Source organism: Ahaetulla prasina, chromosome 2 (assembly GCF_028640845.1).
Source record: "Ahaetulla prasina isolate Xishuangbanna chromosome 2, ASM2864084v1, whole genome shotgun sequence".
NCBI classification, from domain to species: Eukaryota; Metazoa; Chordata; class Lepidosauria; order Squamata; family Colubridae; genus Ahaetulla; species Ahaetulla prasina.
The window spans coordinates 293,766,028-293,793,575 of NC_080540.1; the positions used below are offsets into that span (position 1 = coordinate 293,766,028).

General features: G+C 41.8%; 1 protein-coding gene across 2 annotated transcripts in view; it reads right to left on the reverse strand.

The window, feature by feature from the left end:
* The window catches only part of SETBP1 (SET binding protein 1), a 370,029-nt gene that overhangs the window by 94,453 nt on the left and 248,028 nt on the right, over positions 1-27,548 (reverse strand). The window contains exon 4 of one of the 2 annotated variants that reach the window (XM_058171214.1): positions 13,878-14,129. The exons of the other annotated variant lie outside the window; for it this stretch is intronic. Coding sequence (XP_058027197.1) covers positions 14,113-14,129 — 17 coding nt within the window. The 3' untranslated portion in view covers positions 13,878-14,112. Of the gene's footprint in view, positions 1-13,877; positions 14,130-27,548 lie in introns of those variants that run through there. 2 annotated transcript variants of the gene reach the window in all.

Sequence of the window (27,548 nt, forward strand, 5' to 3'; positions counted from 1 at the left end):
CGGTTGCTTGTACTGTCTAAGGAAGGAAGCCAACGCAGCTCCTTGGTATTTTATGAAAAATCCAAAAATAGACATCCACAGTCAAACCCAACCTATGAAGATGTGTCTTTTAATAGGGGATGGGGGCTTCAATAGTTTTCTGTGAAGTAGTGAAAGCCAGACAGTGGCCCTCAGATCGGCTCTATTCAGTGGTGAAATTTTTTTCTACTACCGGTTTACTACAACCTTCCCAATTGGCTTCTGACAAGTCACTTAATGATCGCAGTGATTCACTCAACCACCATAACAAATAAGGTGATAACATTGGTCACAACTCACACAACAGTTGCCTCGCTTAGCAATGGTAGTTCTGGTCCCAATTGTGATCATATGTCGAGAATTATGCAGTGGTGTGATCCAAATTTTTTTTACTACCAGTTCTGTGGGCGTGGCTTGGTGGGCATGGCAGGGGAAGGATATTGCAAAATCTCCATTCCCACCCCACTCCTGGGGGAAGGATATTGCAAAATCCCCATTCCCTCCCCACTCCTGGGGGAAGGTTATTGCAAAATCCCCATTCCTTCCCCACTCCTGGGGGGAGGATACTGCAAAATCCCCATTCCCTCCCTACTCCTGGGGGAAGGATATTGCAAAATCCCCATTCCCACCCCACTCCAGGGGAAGGATATTGCAAAATCCCCATTCCCACCCCACTTCTGGGGGAAGGATACTGCAAAGTCCCCATTCCCTCCCCACTCCTGGGGGAAGGATGTTGCAAAATCTCCATTCCCAGCCCACTCCTGGGGACCAGCAAGAGGTGGTATTTGCCAGTTCTCCAAACTGCTCAAAATTTCCGCTACCGGTTCTGCAGAACCTGTCAGAACCCGCTGGATTTCACCCCGCCTCTTATTTCTTTGGAAAGCATCAACCCCAGTCATTTCGCCAAAAGACTGTACTTCAATCTGCAAAAAAAACAACACACTGTGATTTATGCATTTCGGAGAAGGGAAGGAAAAAAATATACAAAAAGAATGTTCTGTGTAGCCCGAATCTTTTGCCAAGAACTTGTGGTTGGATGAAAGCTTGCATTCCCGGAGCCTAGACATCACCGAACATTTTTTTTTAAAAATACATATATAAACAAACAAAATAGCAAGAAAAATCCACATTTCCCAAAAGGACTGCTTGTCCGGCTTTTCTTTGGACTTTGGATTATGTAAACACGTTTATGTAAAAGATAGATTTAAGCTTCAATCTCAAGCAACAGGTTTTGGAGATGAAATGGAGGCTATTTAGGAAGGGTGTCCTTCAAATTTCCCACAAGGGTTGAGTATTTGCTGTGTTCTAGTTAGTTTAGTTAGTTAATTTAGTTGAGTATTTGCTGTGTTTTAGTTAGTTTAGTTAGTAAGTTTAGTTGAGTATTTGCTGTGTTTTAGTTAGTTTAGTTCAGGGGTCTCCAACCTTGGCAACTTTAAGACTTGTGGACTTCAACTCCCAGAATTGGAGCAAAGCTGGCTGAGGCAGAATTAGGCTGCGCCACCACACTTTTAGATTGTGACTTATAACTAAGCGACAATAGCACCTAAGAGTTACATACCGCTTCACAGCGCTTTACAGCCCTCTAAGCGGTTTTACAAAAGTCAGCGTCTTGCTCCCAACAATCTGGCTCCTCATTTTACCGAACTTGGAAGGCTGAGTTAACCTTCAGTCAGTCAGGATCGAACTGCTGGCAGTCGGCAGAGTTAGCCTGCAATCCTGCATTCTAACCCACCGTTGTAAGAATGGGCGCAATTCATTTAACAACCGTCTTGCTTAGCAGCGGGAATTTTAATCACAATTGTGGTCATAAACTGAGGACTACCTACATCTCCAACACTTTTTTTCCTGTGTAAAAATAGCGTGCTTTTCTGTATTTTGTGCTACTGAAAGGGCAAACACGGTGCTTCCTTCTGGATACACACACACACACACACCCCTAGCACAGAAATCATTCTTGGCTTGAATTTTATATTCCCTATGAAATTTCCTTAGTGGGGTTTAAATCCACGCAAGAGTTGGAAGGTTAAGAATATTCGCCTTTGCAGGGGAATAATGTCTGACCTACAACTGTGATTTAAACGAAACGCCGTGCTTGCAGGTCGCCTGCGAACACCACCGCTGGAAATAGGTTTTATGAATTTGTATGGCTGGAGAATCCAGCGTGTTAACAGTTGTATTCCTTCAATAGCAAGAGAGCATGAAGAGGTCGGTGCTGTCTGAGCTTGGCTGTTTTCTTGCAGATGTTTCATGACCCAACTAGGTAACATCACCAGTGCTACCTAAGGAGTTGGGTTTGTTCCAGGGGTGAAATGCTCCCGGTTCGGACCGGATTGGCTGATCCGGTAGCAATGGTGGCGGGTGATTCGGAGAACCGGTAGCAAAAATCCCTGCCCCCCCAACCCAGCTGAGCCACGTGATCATCAGAAACTTTGTTTTTACTTCCCCCCAGTTTACGCCAATTACCTGACCTTCGGACCTTTCGCCGTGAATTGAAAACATACCTGTTTATCCAAGCGGGACTGGCTTGATTTTTAAATTTTCAAAATTTCTGGTTTTTTAATAATTTTAGATTGGGGTATTTTAGTATAGGTCAAATTTGACGGTTTTAATTTTCGGCCATCTTTGAATATGTATTTTAATTGTTATTTTAATTTTGTATATTATTGTTTTAATTTGGCTGTACACCGCCCTGAGTCCTTCGGGAGAAGGGCGGTATAAAAATCTAATTAAACTAAACTAAACTAAACTAAAAGCATTTTTTAACAACCTCTTCAGCCGAAGAGGTTGTAAAAAAATGCTTTTAAAGGGTTAAAACAAAAGCTCTGCCGATCCCAGCTGAGATGCCTGATCAGCAGAAGCTTTTTTTTTTTAACTTTTAAAAGCATTTTTTAATAGGTAAAAAAGCTGAAGTCTGCTAGGCAAAAAATTGAGGGTGGAACGTTTATTTGAGAGAGAGAGAGAGAGAGAGAGAGAGAGAGAAAGAAAGAAAAAGAAAGAAAGAAAGAAAGAAAGAAAGAAAGAAAGAAAGAAAGGGAGGGAGGGAGGGAGGGAGGGAGGGAGGGAGGGAGGAAAAAGGACAGGAAGGAAGGACTACAAACCTGGCACTAGACGCAGCTTCAGAGGATAATCCAGGGCTCGAAGGGACCTGGAGGTCATCTAGTCCAATTCTGCTCCAGCAGGACATTGTTAGTGAGTTTCTGTTCTGTTTTGATCCCCCGGTCACATGGTTTCATAGCCATGCCCATCCAGTCACATGACCCCCAAGCTACACCCTCCCCAAGCCACACCCACGGAATCGGTAGGAAAGAAATTTAGATTTCACCATTGGTTTGTTCTAGAATATAATCTGAGAGCAAACCCCATTCCTTAGTAACATTGATGTTACCTAGTTTGAGTAATGAAACATCTGCAAGAAAACAACCAAATTCAGAGAGCAACAAGAACCCCACAGTCCTCCTCCTCTCCTCCTCGCAAGTGCCACAAAATTTTAGCACTGATGATGTTACCCAGCTGGGTCATGAAACGTCGGCAAGAAAACAACCAAGCTCAGAGAGCACCAAGGACCCACAGTCCTCCTCCTCCTCCCTGCAAATTCCACACCATTTTAGCAGTGATGATGTTACCCAGTCGAGGCCTATCTGTATGCCTGCCTGGTCAGTCTCAATTCAACTCAACGAACGCCATCAGAAGAGGGCTGGAAGGGACCTTGGAGGTCTTCTAGTCCAACCCCTGCTCAAGTCTCTCATTGCAGATCGAAGGATTCTCTGTCAAGATTTATTCTGAACTTCTGATCTTCGGGACGAGTGGAAGGCAGCGTACTACAAAACCCATGGGACTTTGCCCTGTGACTAAGTGGCAATACTGCGGAGAAGACAAAGGCGATACTAAAGACGGAACATGCCTTACTATGAGAAGGAGTCTCTCAGTTCTAATTATCTATTTAGAATAACAGAGTTGGAAGGGACCTTGGAGGTCGTCTAGTCCAACCCCCTGCTTAGGCAGGAAACCTTATACACCACTTCAGACAAATGGTTATCTAACGTTTTCTTAAAAATTTCCAGCGTTGGAACTTTTACAACTTCTGCAGGCAAGTTGTTCCGCTGATTAATTGTTCTCACTGTCAGGAAATTTCTCTTAGTTCTAGGTTGCTTCTCTCCTTGATTAGTTTTCAACCATTGCTTCTTGTTCTATCCTCAGGTGCTTTGGAGAATAGCTTGACTACCTCTTCTTCGTGGCAGCCCCTGAGACATTGGAAGACTGCTATCTTGTCTCCCCTAGTCCTTCTTTTCATCAAACTAAACACACACTGAGTTCCTGGAGGTTAATTTATATATTTTCACATTATATACATTAGTGCTTAGTGACTGGATCCATTTATTTATATATCATAATACTATTCCCACTTCTAATTTCTACCTCTACTATCCAACCATTTATAAAACAAGTCCCATCTTCGAAAATACTCTGCATCTTCCTTTTCTTTAATTTTTAACCTCAATCTGTCCATTTCTGCATGGTCTAATTTTTTTTTTTAATTACATCTTCCTCTGTAGTTGTTTTTTCATTTTTCCAATGCTTTGCAAATACAATTCGTTTTTGGATTCCTTCTTGAATACACCGAGGACGGCGCTAACCGTGATTGCCGGTGATGGGTCATCTATAATTGAAAAGCTGTTGTTGTTATTTTAGATGTTACAAATGCGCAAAGGGGATGTAAAGAAAGCAAAATACGGGACTGCGCTAATTCAGCATGGCCCTGTTGTGTTGCATCTTCACATTCAGAAAAAGAGATATGCGTGTTCAATAGGCACAGCCAGAGGTGAAATCAAGCAGGTTTTGGAGAACCGGTAGCGGAAATTTTGAGCAGTTCAGAGAACCAGCAAATACCACCTCTGGCTGGCCCCAGAGTGGGGTGGGAATGGAGATTTTGCAATATCCTTCCCCTGGAGTGGGGAGAGAATGGGGTTTGTGCAATATCCTTCCCCCAGGAGTGGGGAGGGAATGGGGATTTTGCAGTATCCTTCCCCCGGAGTGGGGTGGGAATGGGGATTTTGCAGTATCCTTCGCCTGGAGTGGGGTGGGAATGGAGATTTTGCAGTATTCTTCACCCAGGAGTGGGGAGGGAATGGAGATTTTGCAGTATCCTTCCCCTGCCACGCCCACCAAACCACACCACACCCACCAAGCCACACCCACAGAACCAGTAGTAAAAAAAAATTGGATTTCATCACTGGGCACAGCCGTGTTTGCAAAAGTCATTGTTAGAACCTGAAGAAAATTGTGCATTGAGCACCTATCCGAAAACTTGTAATACGTATTGGGCTTATATCACACTTAAATGGCTTGTGTGATGTATTGTTGCTGGAGCCGGAGATTGTTTTATTATATTATTTTATTAATTTATTATATGATCCTCTCTTTTATTAGTTTTATTGTTTTTTACATGAGGTTTTTATATTCTTGTAAGCCACCTTGGGTTGCGATGTGCAAATAACAATAAATATAATTTTATTATTAATAAAATATAAATTTCCTAAATAAATAAATTTCCAAATAAATAAATTGGCTTTGCCTGTAATCCTACACTAATGGATGCCAGCTGCAAAGGCTTTAGATTTTGTCAAGCTGGGCTCTGTGTTGTGTTCCTAGAAGCCAGATCCACTTAACAACCGTGTGACTAACTTAACAACTGCAGTGGTTCCCTTAACAACCGTGGCAAGAAAAATGGGGCATAATAACCCGCATAACAAATGCTCCACTTAGCAATGTCAATTTTGGGTTCCGTTGTGGTCATAAGACGAGGACTACCTGTGCCGATGTACATAAAAGGCACTATCTGTGCTTTATTGAAATGAGTCAATAATAATTCCCTTAACAACCATGATGACTTGCTTAAAGACCGCTGCAAATAAAGCTTGTAGAATCAGGTTGGCCGGGTCATGACCTTCTTGACGATCATCATGACTTATCGATTGCGATAGGCAAGTTCGGTTAAGGTCGTAAATTGAGGACTATCTGAAACCAGAAACCACTAGCCAGAAATTACCGAAACTGAACTTCCACTAATCTTACTGATGTTTGTTGATTTATACTGCACTTCTATTATTTTTGCAAATATTCAAGGTGGTGAACACATCCAACACACCTTTCTCCTCCTATTTAACCCACAACAACCCTGTGAGTTGGCCTGACAGAGAGGAACTGGCCCAAAGTCACCCAGCCAACTTTCATGCCTAAGGCAGTGCTAGAACTCACTGTCTCCTGGTGATTGGCTCAAAGTCACCCAGCTGGATTTTGTGCCTAAGGCGGGACTAAAACTCACCCTCTCCTGGTGATTGGCCCAAAGTCACCCAGCTGGTTTTCATGCCTAAGGCGAGACTAGAACTCACCGTCTCCTGGTGATTGGCCCAAAGTCACCCAGCAACCTTTCATGTCTAAAGCGGGACTAGAACTCACCATCTCCTGGTTTCTAGCCTGATGCCTTAACACAGAACGTGCACAATTCGACGCTAGGAGAAAAGTTCAATAACTCAACTGTAATGATTCGTTTGATGTTCCTAATGCACAAAATTGTCCTAAAGTGCAGTTAGGAGAAACGAGAGTCAATGATTTCGGTTGGTTACAAGTCAAGAGAAAGTGCCACAATTCAGACAAGCAGAAACGGATATTCATAGTTTAATGAGCCCGCTTAAGCTCCACACTTTCTTGGCGGAGATCCTTCTGTAGCTTTTTAAATATATATAAAAAGGATGCGGTGGTTCAGTGGCTAAGATCCTCTGTGGCTCAGACTGGTAAGATAATCTGTTATTAACAGCAGCTGCTTGCAATTACTGCAGGTTCAAGCCCCACTAGGCCCAAGGTTGACTCAGCCTTCCATCCTTTATAAGGTAGGTAAAATGAGGACCCAGATTGTTGGGGGCAATAAGTTTACTTTGTATATAATATACAAATGGATGAAGACTATTGCTTGACATAGTGTGTGTGTGTGTGTAGGTCTTTGGTTGTTCGGGTTTTCTCCCATGTAAAATTGGAAGTGTCTTGGCGACGTTTCGACGAAGTCTCATTCGTCATCTTTAGGCTTCAGCTTCATGCTTCTGGGAGCAATGGAAGCACGAAGCACGAAGCACGAAGCTGAAGCCTGAAGATGACGAATGAGACTTCGTCGAAATGTCGCCAAGACACTTCCAATTTTACACGGGAGAAAACCCGAACAACCAAAGACCTACATACAAACACCCATGAAAACCTCAGAAAACAAATATATATATATATTATATATATATATATATATATATATATATATATATATATATATATATATATATATATATATATATATATATATATATATATATATACTGTATATAAAAAAAGATGCTGAGCTTGTCGACCAAAAGGTCGGCAGTTCAGCAGTTCGAATCCCTGGTGTCGCATAACGGGGTGAGATCCCAGCTTCTGCCAACCTAGCAGTTCGAAAGCCTGTAAAAAATGCAAGTAGAAAAATAGGGACCACCTTTGGTGGGAAGGTAACAGCGTTCCGTGCGCCTTTGGCGTTTAGTCATGCCGGCCACATGACCACGGAGACATCTTCGGATGGCGCCGGCTCTTCGGCTTTGAAACGGAGATGAGCACCACCCCCTACAGTCGGGAATGACTAGCACATAGATGTGCGAGAGGCCCCAACCGCAAAATTAGCCCTAATTAAGACCCCGTCCACCTTGGGGTGTAGGTGGTGGGGTGAGGCACACAGGTAAAAATTAAGCTAGAGTGGTGGTGGTGGAGCTGCCCTACTTACAGGCTTCGCACACCCCGACACCTGCCTCACCTTCTTCTGTGGCCGCTTGCCGCCACTCGCACGCATCGCCCCGGCCTCCGTTTTGTTCTCAGATGCCTGCTGGCAGACATCTACAACCGATAACAGAACTGTGGATTGAGCTCTATTATCGATTGCAGAGGGCTTTCTGGTAGGCATCTGAAGGTGAAACGGCGGCCGGCGCGATGCGTTCGAGTAGCGGCAAGCGGCTGCAGAAGAAGTGGCCCAGGAATGGGCTCCTGCTGGGCGGGGCTGTCGATGCCACCATCGCGACGCGAGTCAATATTTAGAACCCTCCAAAAGGAAGGCCTAGCCGCTTTTTTCGGGGGTCAAAACAAAATAAGACCCGACCGGTAAACTAAAGCGCTGAGGCCTTTTTCCATCCAAATTATATTTTTGACAATGAACAAACCAAGCACATAATCTGCAGCTTGATGTATTAGATCATGGAGAACCGCACATATTTGCAGACATGAAAATAAACATACCGTTTGCAGAAAGCTGGAACAGCAAACAGACGCAAGGGAGGAGAGCGAGGGCTCCTCTTCTCCGCCCGTGAGTAATGACTGTATTTTTAAACCCTCTTAAGTTCTGCGTCTTTATGAGTGCCCCCCTTGCCAAGAATCTGTTCCTAACGGTAAAACATTCTTGAAAGGAAAGTCACCGCAATTGGAGTTTTGTTTTTTGTACCGCTAACATGATGGCATTCAGAAAGAATTCCTCCAGAATGGGAAGGACATACAGGTAGTTCTCGATTTACAACTCAACCATGGAGCCCAAATTTTCTGTCGCTAAGCAAGAAAGTTGTCAAAAGGAATTTGGCCCCGTTTTATGAACTTTCTTGCATCAGTTGTTAACAGAATCACTGCAGCTGTGATTATAGTTACATGGTTGAGTCTGGGTTCCCCGTTTGCTAATCACCAGGAGATGGTGAGTTCTAGTCTCATCTTAGCCATTAAAGCCAGCTAGGTGGGTGATCTTGGGCTAGGAGATGGTGAGTTCTAGTCTCATCTTAGCCATGAAAGCCATCAGGGTGACCTTGGGCTAATCACCAGGAGATGGTGAGTTCTAGTCTCATCTTAGCCATGAAAGCCAGCTGGGTGGGTGACCTTGGGCTAATCACCAGGAGATGGTGAGTTCTAGTCTCATCTTAGCCATGAAAGCCATCAGGGTGACCTTGGGCTAATCACCAGGAGATGGTGAGTTCTAGTCTCATCTTAGCCATGAAAGCCAGCTGGGTGGGTGACCTTGGGCTAATCACCAGGAGATGGTGAGTTCTAGTCTCATCTTAGCCATGAAAGCCAGCTGGGTGGGTGATCTTGGGCTAATCACCAGGAGATGGTGAGTTGTAGTCTTATCTTAGCCATGAAGACCAGCTGGGTGATCTTGGGCCAGTCACTTTTGGAGAAAATAGGAGGAGGAAGGTGTGTTAGATATGTCCATCACTTTGAGTTATTATTATTAAAACTAATATTATTAACAACAACAACAGTAAAATAAAATATGACCAGTCTTGGTCATTTCCAGATATCTGGATTTCAATTCCCAGAATCCTCAGCAATTACTAGAACACTGTGGGAATGGAAACACATCTCAAAGAGTGATAAACACCCATTTAGATGACCTATTTTTAATCTCATGCTGGTTGTTACCTTCTGTGGTTTCAACTACAGGCATTTAAAATTTCCCTTTAAAAAAAACCCAAAACCACCCTTATTCCAATCTACTCTCATAGTACTCAATTAGAGAAAGATTAAGTATCACCTTTTGGAAGAATGTACTAGGAGAGTATTAAAATGAAGAGTTTCTTCATCTAATGGGCCCTAATCTTTGAATCCTCTCCTAAGGGAATTTAAGATTAATGCCAATTCCACAACCTGCTTAAGACACCGTAAAGCCACATGCTGGGATCCTGACATTTTAAGCAACTGATTTTCAATTTTGGAGTTTTATGGTACTCTTTTTCCCAGACGTCTCTTTAGTTTCTAAAGTTTATATTCCATGGCTTTGCAAAAACCGTATTATATTTGATCGATTGCCGATGACAATGGGAGAATATTCAGGTAAGACCTTGACTTACAAACATTTGTTTTTAGAACCTTTCCAACGATATACCTGAAGGCTGTTTATTTATTTAGCATTAATGCATAAGATGCCCGAGTCAAAAAGAGGGCTGTGAGAATATTTACAGACCCCTCGCATCCTGGACATAAACTCTTTCAACTCCTACCCTCAAAATGACGCTATAGAGCACTGCACACCGGAACAACTAGACACAAGAACAATTTTTCCCCGAAGGCCATCACTCTGCTAAACAAAAAATTCCCTCAACACTGTCAAACTATTTACTAAATCTGCACTACTATTAATCTTCTCATCGTTCCCATCACCCATCTCCTCCCACTTTTGACTGTATGACTGTAACTTTGTTGCTGGTAATCCTTACGATTTATATTGATATTGATTGTTTCCTGATTGCTTATTTGTACCCTATGACTATCATCAAGTATTGTACCTTACAATTCTTAACGAATGTATCTTGTCTTTTTATGTACATTGAGAGAATATGCACCAGAGACAAATTCCTTGTGTGTCCAATCACACTTGGCCAATAAAAAAATTATTCTATTCTATTCTATTCTATTCTATCTATCCCATCCCATTTTATTCCATTCCACATTTTCTATTCTATTCTTTCTATTCTATTCTTTCTATCCCATCCCATCCCATCCCATTCTATTCCATTCCACATTTTCTATTCTATTCTATTCTATTCTATTCTATTCTATTCTATTCTATTCTATTCTATTCTATTCTATTCTATTCCATTCCATTCCATTTTCTATTCTATTCTTTCTATCCCATCCCATCCCATCCCATCCCATCCCATTCTATCCTATTCCATTCCACATTTTCTATTCTATTCTATTCTATTTCACATGTTCTGTTCTGTTCTGTTCTGTTCTGTTCTGTTCTATTCTATTCTTTCTATCCCATCCCATCCCATCCCATCCTATTTTATTCCATTCCACATTTTCTATTCTATTCTATTCTGTTCTGTTCTATACATGGACTTACAATGTGTATTCACATTTCACCTAAATTAAAAACACAGTAAAATATCAATGTTATACAGATCTATGGGGGTAGTCCTCAACCAGAGGTGGCATTCAGTCAGTTCAGACCAGTTCGGACGAACAGGTAGCGGAAATCGTGGGTGAGCCTGCCCCCGCCCACCTGCCCGGGCTTTATGCTGACCTATTTCGGCACATTTTTGAGACCGGGTGCGTGTGTGGAAGGTACACAGTCACATTATCGTTGCTGGGCTAACCGGTAGGTAAATTATTATTTATTTATTTATTTATTTATTCGTATTTGTATACCGCCCTATCTCCCGAAGGACTCAGGGCGGTTCACAGGCAAGTAAAAACATATATGTACAAATTAAGAAAACCATTAAAAAACTTATTCTATGTGAATCCCACTTCTGTGGGAAGTCATTATGTGAATCCCACTTCTGTCCTCAACCTATAATCATTCATTTAGTGACCGTTCAATGTTCAAAGTTTATCAATGCTTGGAAAAAAGTGACTCGTGACCGTGTTTCTCACTTAGGACCGTTGACCGTTATGTGATCAAAACTCAAGACGCTTGGCAACAGACTCATATATATGACAGTTCCAGTGTCCCGGGGTCACGTGATCCCCTCTCGCGACCTTCTGAAAAACTCAACGGGGAAGCCAGATTTGCTTAGCAACCGTGTTCCTAACTTATACAGGTAGTCCTCGACTTACAACAGTCCATTTAGTGACTGTTCATAGTTACAACAGCACTGAAGTCCATTTTTCACATTTACTACCATTGCTACCGGTTCGCATTTAATACCATTTGCTACCGACCATCCTCACGGTCATGCGATCCATATTCGGATGCTTGGCAATTGGTTTTTTATTTTATTTATTTATTTATTCGATTTTTTTATACCGCCCTTCTCCCGAAGGACTCAGGGCGGTGTACAGCCAAGGTAAAACAGACAGTACAATATACAATTAAAATACAGATTAAAAAACTTATTATATAGTTGGCCTAAAAACTTTAAAATATATAAAACTAAAAAAACCCTTAAAATTAATGATAGAAAATTTAAAACCAATAAAATTTAAGCCAGCCCCGCGCGAATAAATAGATGTGTCTTCAATTCGCGGTGGAAGGTCCGAAGGTCAGGTATTTGGCGTAAACCCGGGGGAAGTTCGTTCCAGAGTGTGGGAGCCCCCACAGAGAAGGACCTTCCCCTGGGGGCCGCCAGCCGACATTGCTTGGCGGACGGCACCCTGAGAAGTCCCTCTCTGTGAGAGCGTACGGGTCGGTGGGAGGCATGAGGTAACAGCAGGCGGTCCCGTAAGTACCCAGGCCCTAAGCCATACAGCCGGCCACATGGAAGAGGAGAGGAGAAGGAGGGTCATCTTTGAGGAAAACTAGCTGAGGAATTCTGGGAGTTGAAGTTCTCCAAGGCTTAAAGTTGCCAAGGATGGAGGACCCCCTTGCTACAGAGAATGCAGAACCTGCTTTCCGTTAGCCTGAAAACACCGGCTGAGCTGCAGCCTAAATGAGATTTATTTCAAGCTGGGAGAAAGGTTTTATTTTATTTATTTTTTTGGGGGGGGGGGCACATTTAGCACCTTTGGAATGCTGCAGTTTCTCCTTTTGCAAACCATCAGAACGTCTCAATTACACGCCGTGAGACCAACCTAGTTTCCTTTGTTACGATGTGTGTGTGTGCAGGTTTTGGTATGTTCGGGTCTTTTCCCGTGTAAGATTGAAAGTATTTAGGCAACGTTTCGATGAGATCTCACTCATCATCTCACATAAGAACAAAGCCAAAAAACAACAGCCTGAAGATGACGAATGAGACTTCGTCAAACGTCGCCAAGACACTTCCAATTTTACGCGGAGACAACAATAACCAAAGACCTACACACACACATATATATATATCTGTCTGTCTGTCTGTCTGTCTTTGGTTATTCGGGTTGTCTCCCGTGTAAAATCGGAAGTGTCTTGGCGAAGTTTCGACGAAATCCTGAAAACGTCGCCAAGACACTTCCAATTTTACGCGGGAGACAACAATAACCAAAGACCTACACACACACATATATATATATATATATATATATATATATATATATATGTCGGTCTTTGGTTATTCGGGTTGTCTCCCGTGTAAAATCGGAAGTGTCTTGGCGAAGTTTCGACGAAATCCTGAAAACGTCGCCAAGACACTTCCAATTTTACGCGGGAGACAACCCGAATAACCAAAGACCTACACACACACATATATATATATATATATATATATATATCTGTCTGCCAGCCCAGCGAATAAATAGATGTGTCTTCAATTCAGAGGAGTGGAGAACTCTTCTGGTAAAATATTTCTGGACACGTTCAATTGTATTGATGTCTGAAATGTGGTATGGGTTCCAGACGGGCGAGCTGTATTCAAGAATTACTTGGATACTGTAGTCTATCTCTAAGGGGCTGCCCTTGAAGACTAGTTGAAAAATTCAACTGGTCCGGGCTATAACAGCATTCACAGTAACGGGGAATCTCAGGTTGGCATGAACTGCACCAACTTCCCATTTCTTTCCAGGTGCAATTCATAGAACAGAGATCAAGAAGGGACCTTCATGGTCATCTAGTCCAACCCACTGTTCGAGCAGGAAACCCTATACCATTCTAGACAAATGACTATCCAATTTCTTCTTAAAAGCCTCCACTGATAAAACAAACAAACAAAAGTTTCTGGCCTCCCTTTGCTGTTTCTGGCCCATTTTTGAGGCTGTTTTTGGTCCATTTGGGGGGCATTTTTTGGTCCATTTTCGAGGCTTTTTTTTTGGCCCGGTTTCGAGCCTTTTTTCTTTTTTTTAAAGGGCCGAAAAAAGCCCTGAATACAAGACTAGAAAAGCCCCAAAAACAGGCTGAAAAAAGGCTTAAAACCCCCCCCCCCCCAAAAAAAGGGCCCAAAAACAGGGTGTAAGGAGACTAAAAAATGGCTGGCAGGTGGCCGGGGCTTTGGCAATATTCGGTCTATGTGACGCACAGATACAGACACAGTCCGAAAAATACGGTAATTGTGCTCACTGTCAGGAAATTTCTCCTTAGTTCTAGGTTGTTTCTCGCCTTGATGAGTTTCTAACCGTTTCTTCTTGTCCAGCCTTGTTTTTCTCCCAAAGTTCAGGACACAATGAGGTTGGCTGGTCCCATGTTTGATTTCTGAGAATTTAGCTGAAGGTCTGAACTATGAATAGAATAGAATAGAATAGAATTTTATTGGCCAAGTGTGATTGGACACACAAGGAATTTGTCTTGGTGCATATGCTCTCAGTGCACATAAAAGAAAAGATACGTTCATCAAGGTACAACATTTACAACACAATTGATGGTCAATATATCAATATAAATCATAAGGATTGCCAGCAACAAGTTATAGTCATACAGTCATAAGTGGAAGGAGATTGGTGATGGGAACTATGAGAAGATTAATAGTAGTGCAGATTCAGTAAATAGTCTGACAGTGTTGAGGGAATTATTTGTTTAGCAGAGTGATGGCCTTCGGGAAAAAACTGTTCTTGTGTCTAGTTGTTCTGGTGTGCAGTGCTCTATAGCGTCGTTTTGAGGGTAGGAGTTGAAACAGTTTATGTCCAGGATGCGAGGGATCTGCAAATATTTTCACGGCCCTCTTCTTGATTCGTGCAGTATACAGGTCCTCAATGGAAGGCAGGTTGGTAGCAATTATTTTTTCTGCAGTTCTAATTATCCTCTGAAGTCTGTGTCTTTCTTGTTGGGTTGCAGAACAAATGTTTGTGTGAGATGGAGCAGGATTGAAGGGTTCAATGGAAGACATTTAACCCAAACTCCTACTCAATGCAGGAATCCAACTTAATGTATCTCCGTAAGGATAATAGGGTAAATTGATTTAGCAGTTACAGAATTAGTGCTGTATGCAAATGATGGGAATTATATTGGTGGCATGATGATGGAAATTATGCACTGTACATACGCTACATCATTTGTGTAATGATACCCTAATGCTTCTGTCTTCTTTTGAGACACACACACACACCCCGGCCTCATTGGGGTTCTGCATATTTTGAAAATGATTGGAAAGAGATATTCCAAAAATGAGCTCTCTGATGGGTTTTTCTTCTATCGTCAAAATTCTAATAAAGTTTACGGAAGAAAGCGTTCCAAACAGACAGTGCGCACTCCTTCAACACAATTTTTACACATAAGCAACAAGAAAAGAGGAAAACGAACATGACACACAGGTAGTCCTCGAATTACGACCACAACAATTGAGCCCAAATATTTGTGCTGCTAAGTGAGACGTTTGGTAAGCGTGCTTTTTTTACAATCTTTCTTGGCAGGAAACCGTATAACATTTCAGACAAATAGTTGTCCAGTCTTTTCTTAAATACTTCCAGTGTTGGAGCATTCACAACTTCTGGAGGCAAGACAATCTTTCAAGTTTTGAACGGTGCTCCTTCTCTACCACATAAAAGATATTCTTATGTACTAGCATTATGTAATTCTCTTTAGTTGATGACCACGTCTCTGCACCTTCACAGTTCAAATATTTTCCTTATCTAATTTGCATCTAGCTTTTGTAAATTTCTCAGATTAACAGAGGTCTGAAGGGACCTTATAGGATATTTAGTCCAACCCCCTCACCCAAACAGGAAACCCTACACCATCAATTCTGACAAACAGCCGTCCAATCTTCTTCTTGAAAGCCTCCAGTGATGAAGCTCCCACAACTTCTGAAGGCAGCTTCTGTTCCATTCGTTGATTGTTCTCACTGTCAGAAGATTTCTCCTTATTTCTAGGTTGAATTTGTTTACAGTCATGCTCCCAACTAGAACTTCTGTCTGAAAAGACTTGTGCTTGTATCATTAAAGTTGTCACTTAATTCTGCCATGCGCACATACACAACTTACTCTTAATAATCTCTCGTTAACCTTATCTTAATTAATATCTGAAAAAAGGCGGGGTAGAAGCATCCTTAAGAAAAATAACGCCATGTCATTCTATATATAATATTAGAAGATGCATTACTTAGAACAATACATATATTACAACACCTTCTTGAATCTTCGAAACATCTCATAGTCAAAGCTATCCAATCCAGTCAGAACGCCCTAGTAGCTTCTGTGTCACTCAGGATCAATATCAAGAATAATAATGGTACAATTAGGGAGAAAGAATAATCAAAGCATGGTTGGAATTGTCTGCAAGAACGATCAGTCCAGAGACTGATCAAAATTCAAAGACCAAATATAGAACGCAATGTCAGGGATCCAAGTAACATACCCACAGCAAACAAAACTCTTAAGGCGGGTAGATCCCTCAAAGAATATTCGATATGTCATATTGGCACAGGCTGGTGAAAACCGACACTGAAAGTTCCCGCAGTTTTCACTTAATTAAAAGTAAATGTTTTTTCCCCTTCCCCAAACAATAAATCACATGATCCAATCAAGATGCTGTCCGATTGCTTGGTAGCGTCACTCCTCCTCTCTCTGACAAGGTGTTAGAATGTCCTTGGTTCCCAGAAGAAAGCATTTCGTTTTGGCTACAAAACCTCAGCTATCTCTATTCCCCACTTCCTACCCCTCAGCTCCAGTGTGGCAACAATGAGGCTCCAAGATGGCTTCGGTCAGGTCAGCTTCAGAATGATAGGACTGGAAGGGACCTTAGAGGTCTTCTAGTCCAACCTCCTGGCTCAAGGCATGAGACCCTATATTATCCCAGTCAAACAATTGTCCACTCTACTTTCTGTTGTTGAAAACTTCCAGTGATGGAGTCCTCACAATTCCAGGAGACAAGCTATTCCATTGATTAATTATTTTCAATGTTTCGCCTTACTTTACCGCTGAGGCAATGATTAGAAATTACATGTAACTAAATATCTGAGGACCACAGTGTATCGGGGGACTTCTGCGGTGGTCTAATGCTCCCATTTTTCCACCATAAGGCTTCGGTGTGTGGGGGGACTGTTCTGTGGTGGATTGATTAACGCGCCTTTTCATGTTGGGTAAGTCTATGAGCGACTGGAGAAAACCACTAGACATTTGCGGAGCCTTCCTACCACAAACCATATTACTCAATCATACTTAGCAGCTCTTAAGCTTCTCCACCTCGAACAAGATAATTTGTTAGACCAACAAAAAGGAAAAAAAAATTAATCCAACACATTAAACCCTTAAAGATCACTCTAGCTATTCTCCTCCTTTAAAGCTCCTGTTCCAGCAACAGAATTGGCTTAAAACAGCTGGGGTCATGGACATCTGCGCCAAGAAAATGGCTTTGTGTAAATGACATGAGTTGTGTAGTGATCCGAGGAATGTTAACTGAGATATTTCTCCATATTGTTATCATGATACATGTGATGCCATTGTGATTAGTAATAAACATCTATCTTTGGGTTAGTAGGTCTTCTATCTTTTTCCGTATCTTTTATAAGTCAAGAGACACATTTATTCCTATCTATCTATCTATCTGTCTGTCTGTCTGTCTTTCTGTCTATCTGTCTATGAATAAATGTCTCGACATAAATAGAGATCTATCTATCTATCTATCTGTCTGTCTGTCTGTCTGTCTGTCTGTCTGTCTGTCTGTCTGTCTGTCTGTCTGTCTGTCTGTCTGTCTGTCTATGAATAAATGTCTCGACATAAATAGAGATCTATCTATCTATCTATCTATCTATCTATCTATCTATCTATCTATCTATCTATCTATCTATCTATCTATCTATCTATCTATCTATCTCATTATCTATCTGTCTGTCTGTCTGTCTATGAATAAATGTCTCGACATAGAGATCTATCTATCTATCCATCTGTCTGTCTGTCTGTCTGTCTTTCTGTCTATCTGTCTATGAATAAATGTCTCGACATAAATAGAGATCGATCTATCTATCTATCTATCTATCTATCTATCTATCTATCTATCTATCTATCTATCTATCTATCTATCTATCTATCTATCATCTATCTCATTATCTATCTGTCTGTCTGTCTATGAATAAATGTCTCGACATAAATAGATATAGATCTATCTATCTGTCTGCCTGCCTGTCTGTCTATCTTTCTTCTATCTATCTGTCTGTCTGTCTGTCTGTCTATGAATAAATGTCTCGACATAGAGATCTATCTATGTCTGTCTGTCTGTCTGTCTGTCTGTCTGTCTATGAATAAATGTCTCGACATAAATAGATATAGATCTATCTATCTATCTATCTATCTATCTATCTATCTATCTATCTATCTATCTATCATCTGTCTGTCTATCTACCGTGTTTCCCTGAAAACAAGACATCCCCTGATAATAAGCCCTCCCCCTAAATTAAGCCCTTTCCCAAAAATAAGCCCTCCCCAAAAATATTTAAAGGCATGCACAGCTGGTCCCTGCCATTTCCTCTGGTTAGGCTTAGGGAGAAAGAGATGGAAATCAGGTAAGATGGCAAGATGAGCCTCTTCTTACTCCATGCCCCAAAATAATAAGACACCCCCACCCCAAAAATAAGGCCAAGCACCTATATATTCAAAAAAATATAAAGGTCTTATTTTATCTATCTAAATAGATAGATAAAATCTATCTATCTATCTATCTATCTAATTTTTTGACTTCCCTCCATCGCTACTATTGAAGAATAAATGTGTCTCTTGACTTATAAAAAGATCCGGAAATATATATCATTTAATTTATCCCATTTAATTCAGGTTCCACAGAATACAGTGATGATGATCTACAGACCTGGAACCAAGTGACTGCTATCAACCATACAAAGAGCGGTCAAGAATCACTCACTTTAATGTCTGCATTCACACAACCCCCAGTCCCCAAATTAACCCAGTTTAGCAGTTTTCTATTTCTCTGCCTAACCATTGACTAATCAATAAGATAAGCCATCAAACACACCATAATTAAGGCTCAAAAGACTGATGAAGCTTACAGTTGGTGGGAAAGACTCCAAAAAAGGTGAACCAGAAAGAAACCATTGTCACGTCCTGCAAAGTATATCCATTTGAGCCACTCTTTCCATCAGCGACGGAGAGGTGGTTGGCCTGGACAATTTTAACAGCAGCAGAGCGGCATGTGGGGCCATATTGGGCCCAGAGGTATAATCTGCCGACTTAGGGGTGGAGGCATGGGCATGGGCACTGCAGCGTCGGTTCAACTATCACACCGCGGGTCTTTCTCCCGTGATGGTGCGTTGCGGGAACTCGAGGAGATCTTCTTATTCTTGTGATCCTCACGGACTCTCCTCGGACTCGACCCACATGGCCTTCGGGAAAAAACTGTTCTTGTGTCTAGTTGTTCTGGTGTGCAGTGCTCTATAGCGTCGTTTTGAGGGTAGGAGTTGAAACAGTTTATGTCCAGGATGCGAGGGATCTGCAAATATTTTCACGGCCCTCTTCTTGATTCGTGCAGTATACAGGTCCTCAATGGAAGGCAAGTTGGTAGCAATTATTTTTTCTGCAGTTCTAATTATCCTCTGAAGTCTGTGTCTTTCTTGTTGGGTTGCAGAACAAATGTTTGTGTGAGATGGAGCAGGATTGAAGGGTTCAATGGAAGACATTTAACCCAAACTCCTACTCAATGCAGGAATCCAACTTAATGTATCTCCGTAAGGATAATAGGGTAAATTGATTTAGCAGTTACAGAATTAGTGCTGTATGCAAATGATGGGAATTATATTGGTGGCATGATGATGGAAATTATGCACTGTACATACGCTACATCATTTGTGTAATGATACCCTAATGCTTCTGTCTTCTTTTGAGACACACACACACACCCCGGCCTCATTGGGGTTCTGCATATTTTGAAAATGATTGGAAAGAGATATTCCAAAAATGAGCTCTCTGATGGGTTTTTCTTCTATCGTCAAAATTCTAATAAAGTTTACGGAAGAAAGCGTTCCAAACAGAACGGTGCGCCGCACTCCTTCAACACAATTTTTACACATAAGCAACAAGAAAAGAGGAAAACGAACATGACACACAGGTAGTCCTCGAATTACGACCACAACAATTGAGCCCAAATATTTGTGCTGCTAAGTGAGACGTTTGGTAAGCGTGCTTTTTTTACAATCTTTCTTGGCAGGAAACCGTATAACATTTCAGACAAATAGTTGTCCAGTCTTTTCTTAAATACTTCCAGTGTTGGAGCATTCACAACTTCTGGAGGCAAGACAATCTTTCAAGTTTTGAACGGTGCTCCTTCTCTACCACATAAAAGATATTCTTATGTACTAGCATTATGTAATTCTCTTTAGTTGATGACCACGTCTCTGCACCTTCACAGTTCAAATATTTTCCTTATCTAATTTGCATCTAGCTTTTGTAAATTTCTCAGATTAACAGAGATCTGAAGGGACCTTATAGGATATTTAGTCCAACCCTCTCACCCAAACAGGAGACCCTACACCAGGGGTGTCCAAACTTGGCCCCTTGAAAAGTGGTGGACTTCAACTCCCAGAATTCCCCAACCAGCATGAGCTATAATTTCTCCTTATTTCTAGGTTGAATCTGTTTACAGTCATGCTCCCAACTAGAACTTCTGTCTGAAAAGACTTGTGCTTGTATCATTAAAGTTGTCACTTAATTCTGCCATGCGCACATACACAACTTACTCTTAATAATCTCTCGTTAACCTTATCTTAATTAATATCTGAAAAAAGGCGGGGTAGAAGCATCCTTAAGAAAAATAACGCCATGTCATTCTATATATAATATTAGAAGATGCATTACTTAGAACAATACATATATTACAACACCTTCTTGAATCTTCGAAACATCTCATAGTCAAAGCTATCCAATCCAGTCAGAACGCCCTAGTAGCTTCTGTGTCACTCAGGATCAATATCAAGAATAATAATGGTACAATTAGGGAGAAAGAATAATCAAAGCATGGTTGGAATTGTCTGCAAGAACGATCAGTCCAGAGACTGATCAAAATTCAAAGACTAAATATAGAACGCAGTGTCAGGGATCCAAGTAACATACCCACAGCAAACAAAACTCTTAAGGCGGGTAGATCCCTCAAAGAATATTCGATATGTCATATTGGCACAGGCTGGTGAAAACCGACACTGAAAGTTCCCGCAGTTTTCACTTAATTAAAAGTAAATGTTTTTTCCCCTTCCCCAAACAATAAATCACATGATCCAATCAAGATGCTGTCCGATTGCTTGGTAGCGTCACTCCTCCTCTCTCTGACAAGGTGTTAGAATGTCCTTGGTTCCCAGAAGAAAGCATTTCGTTTTGGCTACAAAACCTCAGCTATCTCTATTCCCCACTTCCTACCCCTCAGCTCCAGTGTGGCAACAATGAGGCTCCAAGATGGCTTCGGTCAGGTCAGCTTCAGAATGATAGGACTGGAAGGGACCTTAGAGGTCTTCTAGTCCAACCTCCTGGCTCAAGGCATGAGACCCTATATTATCCCAGTCAAACAATTGTCCACTCTACTTTCTGTTGTTGAAAACTTCCAGTGATGGAGTCCTCACAATTCCAGGAGACAAGCTATTCCATTGATTAATTATTTTCAATGTTTCGCCTTACTTTACCGCTGAGGCAATGATTAGAAATTACATGTAACTAAATATCTGAGGAACGCAGTGTATCGGGGGACTTCTGCGGTGGTCTAATGCTCCCATTTTTCCATCATAAGGCTTCGGTGTGTGGGGGGACTGTTCTGTGGTGGATTGATTAACGCGCCTTTTCATGTTGGGTAAGTCTATGAGCGACTGGAGAAAACCACTAGACATTTGCGGAGCCTTCCTACCACAAACCATATTACTCAATCATACTTAGCAGCTCTTAAGCTTCTCCACCTCGAACAAGATAATTTGTTAGACCAACAAAAAGGAAAAAAAAAATTAATCCAACACATTAAACCCTTAAAGATCACTCTAGCTATTCTCCTCCTTTAAAGCTCCTGTTCCAGCAACAGAATTGGCTTAAAACAGCTGGGGTCATGGACATCTGCGCCAAGAAAATGGCTTTGTGTAAATGACATGAGTTGTGTAGTGATCCGAGGAATGTTAACTGAGATATTTCTCCATATTGTTATCATGATACATGTGATGCCATTGTGATTAGTAATAAACATCTATGTTTGGGTTAGTAGGTCTTCTATCTTTTTCCGTATCTTTTATAAGTCAAGAGACACATTTATTCCTATCTATCTATCTGTCTGTCTGTCTATGAATAAATGTCTCGACATCCATCTATCTATCTATCTATCTATCTATCTATCTATCTATCTATCTATCTATCTATCTATCTATCTATCTATCTATCTATCTCATTATCTATCTATCTGTCTGTCTGTCTATGAATAAATGTCTCGACATAGAGATCTATCTGTCTGTCTGTCTGTCTGTCTATGAATAAATGTCTCGACATAAATAGAGATCTATCTATCTATCTATCTATCTATCTGTCTGTCTGTCTGTCTGTCTTTCTGTCTATCTGTCTATGAATAAATGTCTCAACATAAATAGAGGTCTATCTATCTATCTATCTATCTATCTATCTATCTATCTATCTATCTATCTATCTATCTATCTATCTATCTATCTATCTATCTCATTATCTATCTGTCTGTCTGTCTATGAATAAATGTCTCGACATAAATAGATATAGATCTATCTATCTGCCTGCCTGCCTGTCTATCTTTCTTCTATCTATCTACCTGTCTGTCTGTCTATCTATCTGTCTATGAATAAATGTCTCGACATAGAGATTTATCTATCTGTTTTCCATTTCTCTGCCTAACCATTGACTAATCAATAAGATAAGCCATCAAACACACCATAATTAAGGCTCAAAAGACTGATGAAGCTTACAGTTGGTAGGAAAGACTCCAAAAAAGGTGAACCAGAAAGAAACCATTGTCACGTCCTGCAAAGTATATCCATGTTCTTCTTCCTGCCTGGAATGCAGCAGGAGAGGCGACAGGTTAGAATAACAGAGTTGGGAGGGGCCTTGGAGGTCTTCTAGTCCAACCCCCTGCTCAGGCAGGAAACCCTACACCGCTTCAGACAAATGTTTATACAACGTCTTCTTAAACATGTCCAGTGTTGCAGCATTCACAACTTCTGGAGGCAAGTTGTTCCACTGATTAATTGTTCTCACTGTCAGGAAACCTTTCCTTAGTTCTAGGTGCTTCTCTCCTTAATTAGTTTCCACCCATTGCTTCTTGTCCTGCCTTCAGGTGCTTTGGAGAATAACCTGACTCCCAAACCAAACAAGGTTGTTTGACAGGTGATACAAATTTCTCCTGGAAAAGCAGAGAAGAGAAGAGGACAACACAGAACAGGTAAAAAAGGCCTTTGGGCAAAAAAATGGAAGAATCTGTCCCAAAGTAGCAAGAACATCAGGGAGAAGTTGGTGCCAACACAAGTCAAGGAACTAATGATGAAGTTCTTCCCCTATAGCAGGGGTCTCCAACCTTGGTCCCTTTTAAGACTTGTCGACTTCAACTCCCAGAGTTCCTCAGCCATCTTTGCTGGCTGAGGAACTCTGGGAGTTGAAGTCCACAAGTCTTAAAGCGACTAAGCTTGGAGACCCCTGCCCTATAGGATGTTCAACATTTGATTGAACAAATCATATCATAAAGCCATGAAAAGACACTTGGAATCTGAGGATTGAAGAAATGCCAGAATCATCTTGAGAAAGAAGTCATGTGTAATGATGATGTCAGGGTTCCAAGTAACACCCCCAACGAAAGAAGACTCTGAGGCTTGAGTTTCCTCAAAGTTCCATTTTAGTAGAGATGTCATATTGGCATATCTGGGAAAACCCGGATCTGAAAGCTTCCAAGTTTCCCCCACCCATGTGAAAGTTCAAGTCCCTGCTCAGCACCCACATGTTCATCACATGGTCCAATTATCCACCATCCAAATTGGAGAAACCTCTCTGTCATCCGACTCCAGGGGCCAGGGCAAGGCGTCCTTGACTCTCTGAGAAAGGAATGTTATTTTGACTACATACTACCCATACTCTATGCTAGTGATGGCTAAACTTTTTGCCGTCGCGTGCTAAAAGCAGGGGTCATGTGGGGGGAGGGTGTCACGTGTATGAGTGCCCACACCCATAATTCAATGCATCCCACCCCCCTGCGCATGCATGCGCAACCCCCTGCTTTTGGCACATGATGGCCTGTTTTTCGCCCTCCCCAGGCTCCAGAGGTTTGCTTGGAGCCTGGGGAGGGCAAAAACAGCCTTTCCCATCCCCTGGAGGCCCTCCGGAGGCCGGAAATGGCCCATTTGCGGACTTCTGGTGGGATCGGAAGGCCCGTTTTTTGCCCTCCCCAGGCTCCAGAGCCTTTCTAGAAGCCTGGGGAGGGTGAAAACAGCCTATTTCCTGACTTCCAGTGGGCCTTGGAGGCCCAAAAATCAGCTGGCTTGTGCGCACATGTGCGCCGCAGCTGAGCTAGGGCAACACTCGCGTGCCCACTGATATGGCTCCACATGTCACCTGTGGCATGCGTCCCATAGGTTCGCCATCACGTCTCTATGAAATCCCCCACTCCCATTTTCCCACAGTAGAAAACGTGGTAGGCCTGAAGGCCCAAATGTAAAAGATGGCTTCCAGGCAGGTCTGACAGATGACAGGAGATGTCTTGTTCAGGAGAACCAAAGCAAGTAGGTCCAGAGTTGATCTGACATTGGCGGAAGGTCCAAACGTCCACGTACAGGACATGATATAGAGGTTACCAGGATTATTCCAAGCTAGTAGCAACCATCTTTTTCTTCCTCATTCCTGATTCCTTATTGCTTATTTGTACCCTATGATTATCATTAAGTGTTGTATCATTAAGTGTTAAATTTGTACCCTATGAGCATCATTTGTGTTGTAAATGTTGTACCGCGGTGTGGCTCAGGCTGTAAGATAGCCTGTTATTAAACACAGCTGCCTGCAATTACTACAGGCTCGAGTCCCACCAGGCCCAAGGTTGACTCAGCCTTCCATCCTTTAAAAGGTAGGTAAAATGAGGATCCAGATTGTTGGGGGGGGGCAATAAGTTGACTTTGTATATAAATATACAAATAGAATTGAGACTATTGCCTTACACAATGTAAGCCGCCCTGAGTCTTCGGAGAAGGGCGGGATATAAATGTAAAAAAAAAAAAGTATCTTTTCTTTTTATGTACACTGAGAGCATATGCACCAAGACAAATTCCTTGTGTGTCCAATCACACTTGGCCAATAAAAATTCTATTCTATTCTATTCTATTCTATTCTATTCTATTCTATTCTATTCTGTTCTGTTCTGTTCTGTTCTGTTCTGTTCTGTTCTGTTCTGTTCTGTTCTATTCTATGTAGACTGAGAGCATATGCACCAAGACAAATTCCTTGTGTGTCCAATCACACTTGGCCAATAAAAATTCTATTCTATTCTATTCTATTCAAATGGGGATGAATGACCTCACCATGGGAGACCTTGAAAAAAAAAATATCTGGAGACTATGACCCCATGGTCACAGGAAAGTGAAATTGGAAGCAAAGTTAATCTTTTCTCAATGCTTCCACTTGAAGGGAAAGCAGAGATCAATAAAGGATTATCCAAATCGTTGTCTCCAAGAAAGATTGGGTTCTACCACAATGATTAATACTACCTGCATGAAGGACTCTTCGGAAGAAAGGTGATACACCTTTAAAAAAAAAAAAAACAGAAGGAAGTGTTTGACAGATGTTGAGTCCCCAGGATGCAGGAGTGAAATCCAGCAGGTTCTGGAGAACCGGTAGCGGAAATTTTGAGCAGTTCGGAGAACCGGCAAATACCACCTCTGGCTGGCCCCAGAGTGGGGAGGGAATGGAGATTTTGCAACATCTTTCTCCCAGGAGTGGGGTGGGAATGGAGATTTTCCAGTATCCTTCCCCTGCCACTCCCACCAAGCCATGCCACACCCACCAAGCCACGCCGACAGAACCGGTAGTAAAAAAAAATTGAATTTCACCATTGCCAGTATGATATTAAAACACAACAGGAGAAGGAAGGGTGGCAAAACTCCAGAACTATACATGCAGAACACAAGGGGGGGGGGAATCAACAGGCTAAGATGGGGGCTCAAATTTTCATAGAACACTACAACCAAAATGCCAGTAGGTGGTACTCATAACCTCAGAATGCTGATCAATGCACCGACTACGGAGGGAAAAAACAAAGTCTCCGAAGAACTAGAGATCCTAATTTAAGAAGACACATACGATGTGAGAGAACATAAGACCATCTGGGTAAGGATGAAGATGCAGATGAATTCTTTCTGCATGAAATGAACCTCCCTTCAAAAAAGGCCATATAATAGGGATAATGGAGAATTTCAGTGGTTTTTTAAAAAAAAAAATATTTTATTTATTTATTAAATTTATTTGCACCCCATCTTGTTTCAAAGGGACTGTGGTGGGGCTATGTTCTTTAGTAAAAAAGTTTTATTTCCATTTTCCAACAACCTATTCAATATACAGTCTCTTACTGCTCAGCTGCCATTTCAGAAAGGAATGGAAAGGGAGAGGAGAGAGTGAAGGAAGAAAGTAGGTAGGAAAGAGAGAGGTAGAAAAGGGGGAAAGGAGAGGAAGAAGAAAGGGGAAAGAGAGAGGGTTAGAAAGGGTGGAAGAGAAGAGTAGGGAAGGAGGAGAGGATGTAGAAAAGCGAAGGAGAGGAAGGATGAAGAAAGTAGAAGAAAGTAGAGAAGGGAGGAGGAAAGGTTTGTTAAGGAAGGAAGTGGTAGCTGGGCAGGTCCGAATAAGTAACAGGTGGGGCTATGTTCTTGACCATCTGCTGGGAATCTAACTCCGTCAAGAGTCAGAAAAAAGGCCAGCAATTGCCACGGAGAGGAGGGGGTCAAGCTATTCTCCAAAGCAGGGGTCTCCAACCCTGGCAACTTGAAGACTTGTGGACTTCAACTCCCAGAATTCCTCAGCCAGCTTTGCTCTGGGAGTAAGTTGAACTCCCAGAGTTCAACTTTTAACGCTGGGAGTTGAAGTCCACAAGTTTTCAAGTTGCCAAGGTTGGAGACCCCTGCTCCAAAGTATCTGAAGGACAGACAAGGAATAATGGATGGAAACTAACCAAGGAGAGATTCAACCTAGAAATGAGGCAGAACTTTCTGACAGTGAGAACAATCAACCAATGGAACAGAAGTTGCCTTCGGAAGTTGTGGGAGCTTCATCACTTGAGACTTTCAAGAAGAGGCTGGACTGCCATTTGTCAGAAATGGTGTAGGGTCTCCTGCTTAAGCAGGGGGTTGGAGTAGATGACCTATCAGGTCCCTTCCAACTCTGTTAATCTGAACATCTGAACATTATCCTCTCTTGCTGAGACTTACATTTGTCAGAAGGGTGATAGAAAAAAAATATATGAAGGTCCCCAAACGTGGACAGAGAAGATGTTACATCATTTCTATCCTGCTCTAACGGGTAGAGAGTTGGTCTCTGACAGAAAACCACTTGAAGAGACTAGAAGCATTTGAAATGTGGATTTAACAGACGGCTGCTGCGCATAAGCTGGGCTGACAAAATCAGAAATGAAGAGGTGATAAGCCACCTGGGAAAGCTAAGGGAAATCATCAAAACCATGAAAAAGCTAAAGTTACAATATTTCCCTTCAATCTTTCCCTGGAGGATTAAGTGAAGGATGTCACTTA